Source organism: Oryzias melastigma, unplaced genomic scaffold (genome assembly GCF_002922805.2).
Source record: "Oryzias melastigma strain HK-1 unplaced genomic scaffold, ASM292280v2 sc00280, whole genome shotgun sequence".
NCBI classification, from domain to species: domain Eukaryota; kingdom Metazoa; phylum Chordata; class Actinopteri; order Beloniformes; family Adrianichthyidae; genus Oryzias; species Oryzias melastigma.
In genome coordinates this window covers 115221-124799 of record NW_023416903.1, presented here as the reverse complement: position 1 = coordinate 124799, position 9579 = coordinate 115221, and the positions used below count along the sequence as shown (strand labels likewise).

At 48.1% G+C, this 9579-nt stretch overlaps 2 protein-coding genes across 7 annotated transcripts in view; both read left to right on the top strand.

Annotated features, from left to right (window-relative positions):
* arhgef2 (rho/rac guanine nucleotide exchange factor (GEF) 2) overlaps positions 1 to 3288 on the top strand; it is a gene marked incomplete in the record, with an annotated part of 36636 nt that extends 33348 nt beyond the window's left edge. The window contains 6 exon segments of one of the 4 annotated variants that reach the window (XM_024262102.2): positions 190 to 245; positions 360 to 401; positions 1422 to 1472; positions 1560 to 1841; positions 1907 to 2048; positions 2126 to 3288. In XM_024262102.2, the coding sequence (XP_024117870.1) occupies positions 190 to 245; positions 360 to 401; positions 1422 to 1472; positions 1560 to 1841; positions 1907 to 2048; positions 2126 to 2160 (608 nt within the window). 4 annotated transcript variants of the gene reach the window in all.
* Positions 3289 to 3686: 398 nt separating this feature from the next.
* Positions 3687 to 9579, top strand: part of LOC112139353 (tropomyosin alpha-3 chain) — a 7516-nt gene continuing 1623 nt past the window's right edge. Inside the window, exons 1-6 of one of the 3 annotated variants that reach the window (XM_024262108.2) lie at positions 3687 to 3925; positions 4613 to 4760; positions 4963 to 5096; positions 6791 to 6908; positions 7012 to 7082; positions 7516 to 7591. In XM_024262108.2, coding sequence (XP_024117876.1) covers positions 4626 to 4760; positions 4963 to 5096; positions 6791 to 6908; positions 7012 to 7082; positions 7516 to 7591 — 534 coding nt within the window. In that variant the 5' untranslated portion in view covers positions 3687 to 3925; positions 4613 to 4625. Of the gene's footprint in view, positions 3932 to 4612; positions 4761 to 4962; positions 5097 to 6790; positions 6909 to 7011; positions 7083 to 7248; positions 7325 to 7515; positions 7592 to 9579 lie in introns of all 3 variants that reach the window. The other 2 variants (XM_024262106.2, XM_024262105.2) reach the window with 2 other exon arrangements.

Here is a 9579-nt window from a genome sequence, read left to right as displayed (position 1 = left end):
TCCGACCTGTCTGTCTCACCTGTCTGACCTGTCTGTCTCACCTGTCTGTCTCACCTGTCTGTCTCACCTGTCTGTATCACCTGTCTGTCTCACCTGTCTGTCTCACCTGTCCGACCTGTCTGTCTCACCTGTCTGTATCACCTGTCTGTCTCACCTGTCTGACCTGTCTGTCTGACCTGTCTCTCCCAGATGGCGTCTCTGGATCTGTAAATGATTCCTTTAAATTGACAAACAGTTCAACAAAGGTAAAGACTTTGATGTTCCTCCTGATTTAATCAGACCGATTCCTGAGCAGGAAGCTGCAGCAGCTTTTCAGAATAAAACTTCTAGTTTTGACAGCTTCTGAACTTCTCCTTCAGGACAACAATGGCAACCAACTGCAGGAGCGAGCCCTGAACCAGGTAGGAACCATAGATCACCTCCCACCCTCGCAAATTCAGGCCAGAGCCTTCGCCGTCACTTCCTGGAACGTCTGCCACGATTGCAACCCGTCGACAGCGATTAGTCCGAGTCGGTCTGATTTACGTTTTAGAGGAAGTACTGTCAACCAATCAGGAGTGAGTTTGTTCCACACCACTCCCACTCAAAATGGCCCAGAGGAATCTGTCAATCAAACGTTCGTGGCAGGGCCAGCAGGAGCCACATGCTTTTACTGGGGCATCTGATTGGCCAGTTTATAACTTGAATAAACGGCGATAAAGTAAAAATATCTTTAAAAAAAATACCTTTAAAAAAAATAGGATCAGAAAGAACATGTTAATCAGAAAGCAGCAGAGGAAGAATGATTATTCTGACATATAAAATGACTGAGAAATAACTGTCTGTTTCTCAATGGAAGTCAATGGGACTTTGGCCTTTTTGGAACCCAGTGGTACTTCCTATATGGAACACGGAGGGAGGGGGGGGTGTTGAGCTCTCCATTTTTATGCATGTCAATGGTAGGAACCCTGATCTGTGACCCTCCGGCAGATTCATGGATCAATCCATGATCAGCTGATGAGAATCGATCATTGATCTGCTAAAAGTTCAGTTGTCAAAGTGAGAAGCAGACGGGTCATTTGGACCCGTTAACTCCAGAGTTTACGTCGACGGTCTTTGGTCTTCTAGAACTCTCCATTTACATACTGACCGCGGTTCTGCTGAATTCTGAAGCGAAGCCATTCCGAGTTGAACTGAAACACTTCCCAGTACTCAGGTGTTCATGCAGCAAACAGCCATCAGCTGATCCTTCGTGACCCGCTTTACTCGGCGCCAGAATCACTAGGGACTTGTTGATAGGTATTCAGTAAACAGTTGCAGTGCATCAGAACGTGTTTTTAGCAGAGCAGGGTCATATTGGGAAACAGGTTTGATTCCAAACTGGGTCCTGCGGCGACCCGGCTGTGGTGGAGCGGCCGCTGACTTGTCCCTCTCGACCACAGGAAGTACGGCAGCAGCTTGTGGGTCTGAGCACGCTCCTCCACGCTCTGCAGGTGAGACTTCAGCTCTGTTGCTTCATTAGAACTCTCCATCTCCATCACATGTTGAACCTGTCATTGACTCTCTGACTCCGCCCCCAGGCGGCTGTCATTCGTCAGGACTCCATCCTGGAGCTGTCCTCAAGCGCCCCCTCTTCTGCCACCCCTGGCTCCGCCCCCGGCCTGAACCGCTCAGTGTCACGTGACTCCGGACTGGACACGAACGGAGAGGTGGTGCTGCTGCAGCGCCAGGTGGAGCTTCTGCAGGAGGAGTTAACACGGCTGCGGCAGAAGGGCGGGGACTTAAGCAAGAAGGGGGCGGGGTCAGGGAAGAAGAAGAAGAAAGGAAAGAAAGACAAATCGGATCCGTCCAAGGCAGAGGAGGTGCGTTTGATCTGAAATGATATGTGAGCTCCCAGAAAGACACTGACGTCACTGTCCTCCAACAGGTCAATAAGGAGCTGGAGCCCCGCCCACTTGCTCCACTCGCCACTGAGGATCCTGTCGATCATTTAGACGGTCTGCATGAAGAGAACGAGGACGACAAGGAGGACATGATGAAGATCTCTCCACGCTCTGACAGCCCGCGAGGTTGGTCAGCATCATCAATCACGTATGCTGTTGTGGTAATGATGGTCACCATGGTAACCGCGGCCTTTCACCCCCAGACCTGCAGGACATCCCAGAAGAGAGCGAGAACTAACCACACCGCAGATCCGTGGTCGTCAGTCCTGTGATGTCAGAGCCCCTCCCCTCATTAGACTCCATGCTGCTCTGCATTCTGAGGGGGGGGGCAGCTTTACCTTCACCAAGATGTATAATTGCTGTTCATGCTGGGGGGGAGGGGGGTGTAGCTGTGGATGCTGGGTAATGCACCCCCCCACACACCCACAGTTTATCACTACGTGACCCAGAATGCATTTGGTGTTGGATCCCTCCCCCATGGAGCACCCGTGGGGGTGGGGCTTGTGTTTGTGTAGTACCGTGTGCATCGCTGCACTACAGTTAGCATGTTAGCATGTTAGCATGGCTTTGTTTATACTGATATAGGAAACGAGTTGTTAGGGGGGGCTCCTGCAGCTCAGACGCTATGGAGGAGGTGGAACTTCTGCAGAGACACGCCCACATTTGGGATTTTGCTTCCACCGCCGGAATGGAAGCAGGACACTGTAACCACGGCGCAGACGCAGCTGCAGCCGCAGATCTCTTCTACTGCATCTGCATCAAACCAAAAAGACTTGCAGGACAGAACGTGATTGGTCTGTGAGAACCTGCTCACCTGTTAGCTCACCTGTTAGCTCACCTGTTAGCTCACCTGGACCTTCAGCAGAAGAACCCCCCACCTTAAGGTCTAGATGTAAGTGAACTCTGTTTACATTATTTAGAGATCCTCAGGATGATGCTCTGAACCTGTTCAGGTGGTCCAGAAACGTTTCATATGAGAGCGGGCTGCTGCTCAGCTCTATGCCTCAGCCACAAGCCGCTGGTTCGAATCCCGGCTGGGACCTTTCTGTGTGGAGTTTGCATGTTCTCGTGCATCAGCTGTCTGCACCATCCTGCCACAGTCCAGACTGCTGCTGACTCTAAACTGTCCTGGTGTGCTGGAGACCCGACCGCAGCCGGACGTTCTCCCTGGAGGAGCTGGAACCGGCTCCAGCATCCCAGAGGACCGAGCCGGTCCAGAGAACCGAACGGATCCAGAGAACCGAACGGATCCAAAGGATCGAACCGGACCAGTGCACGGATGTTAAATAGTTTTCTGCTGAACTGGATTTGTTTGTACATGATTCCTGCTGTACGTGTCAGTTCATATAAATCTAATCTGCTTCCATTAAGTTTCTGATCTTTCTTCACAAACTTGTTTCTCTGGGGGGGTCAGACAGAGGTCAGACAGTCAGCTGACACCTGTCCTGACTCCCTCAGGTGTTGGTGTCCATGGTAACCACCTGTTTCCCAGCTTCTTCCCTGAAGATCATATTTTACTGATGAGGAAGATGAAGAGGAGCGTTCATGAGAAAACATCCTCCTAACTCCTGCAGGACCTCCTCTGGATCCACGAGGACTTTGGCACGTTCCAATGATACCTCGAAATGGGCGGGGTTCTGGGAGTTATAGTTTTTGGTGATTTAAAGGTTTTACTGCCCCAAACATTTTTTCTACTCGTCTGGAAGACATTTTATACTTTGAAAGAGGAAAATGCATGATAATGCCATTCTCGTGACGTCATTTCCTGCGGTGGAAATTTAACCCGGAAGTGGGCGGTGTTCGGAACTGGGAGTTGGCTGAGCGAGAACTCGAGATCGGACCGGGAGAGACCAGAACCGGACCTATTGACGCGGAGCAGAAGTCTTCACGGTACCGAACCCGACGCTTCGCGACCCTCGTGCCGTACGGAAGCGGTTCCGTTAGCCGCTAGCAGCTAACCGAGTCGCAGGCCGGGATCCAGCTCACGCGGTCGTTGGACGAACTCTCAGGTAAGTTTCGCTCAGGTGAACCCGTACCTGCTGACAGCTGCCTCTGATTTGGGCCTCCGGACCGAACCATTCCAGAAGTTTGGTCGGCTATCGATCAGAGCTCGAACCGATCGGCACCAGGAAGTGACGACGCCTTTCCCGCTTGTTGGTGTGCACGCGGAAGAGCGGCGCGTCCAGAGGGGCGCGAGCCTCTGTTCCCTCTCTCCTACACCTGTGGAAAGGTGTTCGGTTTATGACCCAGATCTTAATGTGAGGCTTTTATAACAGCTGATCAAAATGGTTAAAAACTGACTCATAAACTTCTCAAAGTTCCTTCAGCTGCTGATCTGAAGGAACTTAAACAGTTAATGTGAAGTTTGGAAGTTCTGCTCTTTAAAGTCCTCATAGTTCCTTCATCTTCAGGATTTTTACTATGACAAAAACCAACTGTCAGAAGAGATTGATGTCAGATTTATTCTGTAGAACTGCATGTAATGCTGTAGTGTAACCGTTAGGTGGCGCTATGAGGCCAAATGGAAGCAAACATCAGATGCGGGTTTCCATGCACTCAGATGGTCAAACCCTGCAGGTTTCTTCCACACATGATAGACATGAAGAGGATCAACCAGCAGTCGGTCTGAACCGCTTCCTCCAGCCTGCCCTCCGTTCATCAGCTGGTTTCTGATCATGAAACGGCTCGTTTCAGGGGAAGAAGATGAGCGGAGGAATGAACAGCATTGAGGCGGTGAAAAAGAAGATCAAAGTTCTGCAGGACCAGGCCGAGGAGGCTGATGAGAGAGCAGAGAAGCTGCAGAGGGAGGTGGAGAAGGAGAAGAGGAGCAGAGAGGAGGTGCGTATGTCTGCGCTCTGAGAGGCAACATCAGGAGCTCAGAAAGGAGAAAAATACCCATCCTGGTGTGATTCTTGATGTGTAACTCGTGCGATGCATTTGTGCAGAAGTACAAAAAGAATGAAATTTTAAACAAAAATTACAATCTACAATACACACTGCCTGAGCGTGGGCTCTCTGAACCCTGGGGTTTGTCTTGCAGGCTGAAGCAGAGGCGAGTTCCCTGAATCGGCGTCTGCAGCTGAGTGAGGAGAATCTAGACCGAGTTCACGAGCGTCTGAGTGCTGCTCTGCTGAAACTGGACGAGGTGGAGAAGGCCGCAGATGAGAGTGAGAGGTGGGCGCAGTTCAAGGTCATCCTGAACTTAAAGAGGCCATGATTTTCTCAAGCCTTTCAGAGTGAACTATATCCATGAATATGATCATATATTACCTTTTGAACCACTAAGAAACATCTTATTAATGAAATATTAGTCATATTTTGAGTTTTTTTCCAACCTGGAAGTAAAATGACTCGATTCCTGAAGCTCCGCCTGCACTGCTGCTGCAGTAGTCTTCATAATGTCACCCCGGAGAAATCCGTGTCTCTGTATTTCTCCCACGAAAATAATCCAAACTTCTTCAAAGATGGATTCACATACAATGTACCTGCCTTAAGTAGGTCTGGCCATCACTACACCGGTTCATAACACACTCACAGCTCCTGCATGGCTGTTCCGGGGAAGGGGGGGAGTTAACCCCTTCCACTCTCCTTGGTTAGTTTAAATTAAAAGCGGGGTCATCTGGACCCCACCAGACAGTGTCCTGAACTTTTTTGTCATTGATTGTTGAGTTTCACTGATGTCCATGGCAGACATAAAATCCTGTCCACCTTTGTCCACATTTGTCATGGAAGGAATCACATCAATATGTGGGCGGAGTCATCTGGAGCCCAAAGAGAGCAGAAGGGTTAAAAAACACCTGCTTGAGCAGGAATTTATGGAAGACAGAACACAACTGGTAGAGAGCTGTTGTTTACATCAGCACGTTTCCAACCGCTCGTTTTCATGGGTATGGGAGGGGCTGCTGCAGACAGTGTATGTTTTTAGAGGATTACTCTTAAATGCATGAATGGATCAAAATGCCGCTTTTGGTTCTTTATAGTGAGGAATGAACAGTCGAATGCATTTAAAACCTCAGAGTAAAATTTCCATGGTAGGGCCCCTTTAAAGACCCACTCCATTCAAACTGGGGTTTGGAACGTGTAGCATTTTTCTCATGACGGAGGAAAGAAACAAAAGCGCAGATGAAAGAAGCTTGGAACAGGTGCTACAATTGCTGGCCATAGGCTCAGCCCCCTTCTGATGCATGCACTTAAGCCTTGTTTCCACTAAGCCGTCTGGTACGGACTGGTAGCACGGGATGGTCCAGTTAATTCTGGCGAGCGTTTTACACAAACGTTATACACAAATAGATCCATGAACCTCTTTGTCTTCCTGGTCTGAGCTAGAATCTGGATCAGAACCATTTGGCTGATAGAAACAATGTCTTCTGTTTTTGTTGCTCCTCGATTACTGAGGATGATGATGAAGAGGATGATGGTTGTATTTTAGTGTCAAAAGGATTAAACTGGTATTTTTTCAATGAAACTCATGGATGATTTTGTGTCTGTGGATCACTGAAGTCAGTCTCAGACACCTGTGGTTATTAGTTTCCAGGTGAGTTCAGTTAAAGGAGAAACTACTAAAGAACCCCCCCCGCCCCCATGTCAGTTATTCATACACTGAAATAGATGCAGCTCACTCTGGACCTTTAAATTAGTTTTCATTTAAAGGGGCGGGGCTAACCTGGTGGTGGGAGGGGCAGGACTTCTCTTGACCAGGAGATGTAACCCCCCTTTTAAATTCTATTCTATTTAAATGTAGGATTTTATTCATGTTTTGTACTCGCCTCACCTGGACAGAGTCCTTGAGAGTTTTGAAAGGCGCTTTATATTAAATATATTATTATTAAAGAAGCACCTGGATTGTGGCTCCTCCCACTCATCCACAGAGGCATGAAGGTGATCGAGAACAGAGCTCTGAAAGACGAGGAGAAGATGGAGCTGCTGGAGGTCCAGCTGAGGGAGGCCAAGCAGATCGCCGAGGAGGCGGACCGCAAATACGAGGAGGTAGGCCCCGCCTCCGTCCACTCTGACAGTGCCCACCTTCAGCCAGCGCTGGCCTGGATCGTTCATGAGGACACGCTCAGCAGAGGCTCTTCTTGATTGACAGGTGGCTCGGAAGCTGGTGATGGTGGAGGGAGAGCTGGAGCGGTCTGAAGACCGAGCGGAGCAGGCCGACAGGTGAGTGCCACCTGCGGACACACCTGTGATGTCCAGAGGACGTGGAGGAGGATTTCCCTTTATGGCTTCACTAACCGCGCTCTGCATCCTTCTTCTTGTTTCCATGGAAACTATGGCCGCCGCCTCTCCCTCTCTTCCCACCTGTCTGTCTCTCCGCCTCTAACAGTAAAGTTCGGAGGTTGGAGGAGCAGCTGAGGAGTTTCGACCAATCGCTGAAGAGCCTGCAAGCATCTGAGGACAAGGTATATGAGGTCACGTGACCCTCCAGCTATCTGAGCTCCTCCTCCTGCCTCCATGACCTCTGACCTTCAGCTGCTGCTTCAGCTCCTCCTCCTGCTGCTCTGTGCATGGCTTTACCTGCAGCCTCTACACCTGACAGAAGACCACGCCCACTTATCTGACAGTGCACTGTGATGTAACCTCTGATCTGCAGTAAGGGTCGTGCTTTGGAGGAGGAGCTGAAAACTGTCTTCGCCAGTGCAAAGTCTCTGGAGGCGCAGTCCGAGAAGGTATGAGGAGGGGAGGTGGGGACAGGAGGAGGAGCTCGCTGCAAGTACCTCCCACATCCTTTTCAGCTCGTTTCTCTGACATTCATCCCTTTGGAGACAGACGGGTGTGAACCGCTACCGGACGGCATTTGTTCCTCCTTAACGGCAAACTGCTCCAGAACCTGCATGACCCTCTTAAAGGGGCCACCATGATTGAACTATATCCATAAACATGATCAGATATTACATTTGGACCACTAAAAAACAAATTATTTATGAAGTATTAGTCATATTTTGTGAGTTTGTTTCTACCTGAAAGTAAAACGCTCGATTCCTCAAGCTCCGCCTCCCGCTGCGTGCTGTTTGCATCATGACGACATCCCAGACAAAATCCGTGTCTCCGTATTTCTCCCACCAAAATAATCCAAAGTTCTTCAAAGATGGATCCACATATGATACATCTGCCTTTAGCAGGTCTGGCCATCACTAAACTTCACAACACAAACACACGCAGCTTCTGCACGGCTGTGCGGGATCAGGTGTTAAGGTAGCGTCTTGAGGTAGCGCTGCGAAAAAAGTAAAAACACCTGTTTGAGCTGGAATTTACTGAAGACAGGACACAACTGGAAGATAATTCTGATATTCTGCATCTAAAACAAAAGGTTTTTTCCGCTGATTATCACTGGTAAGGAGATAAATTAAGTGTTGTTTAAGCCGGGGGCGGAGCTTGCAGCACAGACTCTTCCTGGAGGGAGCTGTTGGTATCGATCTTACTTCAGCACGTTTCCAACCGCTCGTTTTTGTGGGTATGGGAGGGGCTGCTGCAGACGGTGCAGGTTTTTAGAGGATTACTCTTAAATGCACGAATGGATCAAAATACTCTTTTGGGGTTCTTTATAGTGAGGAATGAACAGTAGAATGCATTTAAAACCTCAAAAAGTAGAATTTTCATGGTAGGGCCCCTTTAATGTAGCTCCTGTGGTTCTGCTGTGGGTCCGATGCGGTCCTGATGCGGTTCTGCTGTGGTCCAGTTCCTTAAAGGAGCAGCACAGGTTCCCAGCCGGGAGTCCGTAGAGCTTTCTCCAACATGTGGGACACCGGGCACCCTTGCTCTAGACCAGGGGTCACCAACCTTTTTGAAACTGCGGGCTACTTCATGGGTACTGAATCATACGAAGGGCTACCAGTTTGAAATAATACATTTGCTTAGTTTGCCTTTAGTTATTCACTATTAATAATAATAATAATGATTCTTCTCTATGTGAAGACACTGATTTCTTAGCATAATTATCAATAATGACAACAAGCTGAGAAACAGATATCAATATTTAGAACTTTATTAATCTCAACAGATCTTGTCACATTTTGAGGTAATGACCAAATGAAATGTTTTTAACAAAATTATAACTTATTAATCAATTATTAATTAATTATTATTAATTAATAATAACTATTATTAGTGGATACGCTCCTCAAACGCTTTAATTCAGTCTCATGCACCCATCCCTTTATTTTCCTTAAACCTCCGAACAGGTTGATTGACAGATCCCACAGCAGACAAGAATCTGCGCACGGTGCGTTCACTGACCTCTGGACATAAGCGAACAGACACTCGGCCCAACTCAGTCGACTAAACTTTGTCATTTTTAAACAACCCGCAGCGAAACAAATCAGTTTTTCAGAAAAAAAAGTCGACACTTTTTAATCACTCGATTATATCCTGATCAGTGCCGGTGTTCTATGTTTTCTCTGATAAAATGCTTCGTTTTACTGCCGATATCCGGGGTTCAGTGAACGCACCATGCAGAAACACTCAGCAGCTCTGGGTTCTGAGTCATTACACATGAAACTTTAACCAAATTCTGGGAATTTAGAAAAAACAGTGTCACAATGATACGGTTTCATAATAATGCGATAAAACACAAACCAACTCACGCGATAAGTCATTATAAACACGGCAATATGTGTTTTTTTTATTTGATCGTCTAAAAAGGAGCATTTGAGTGACG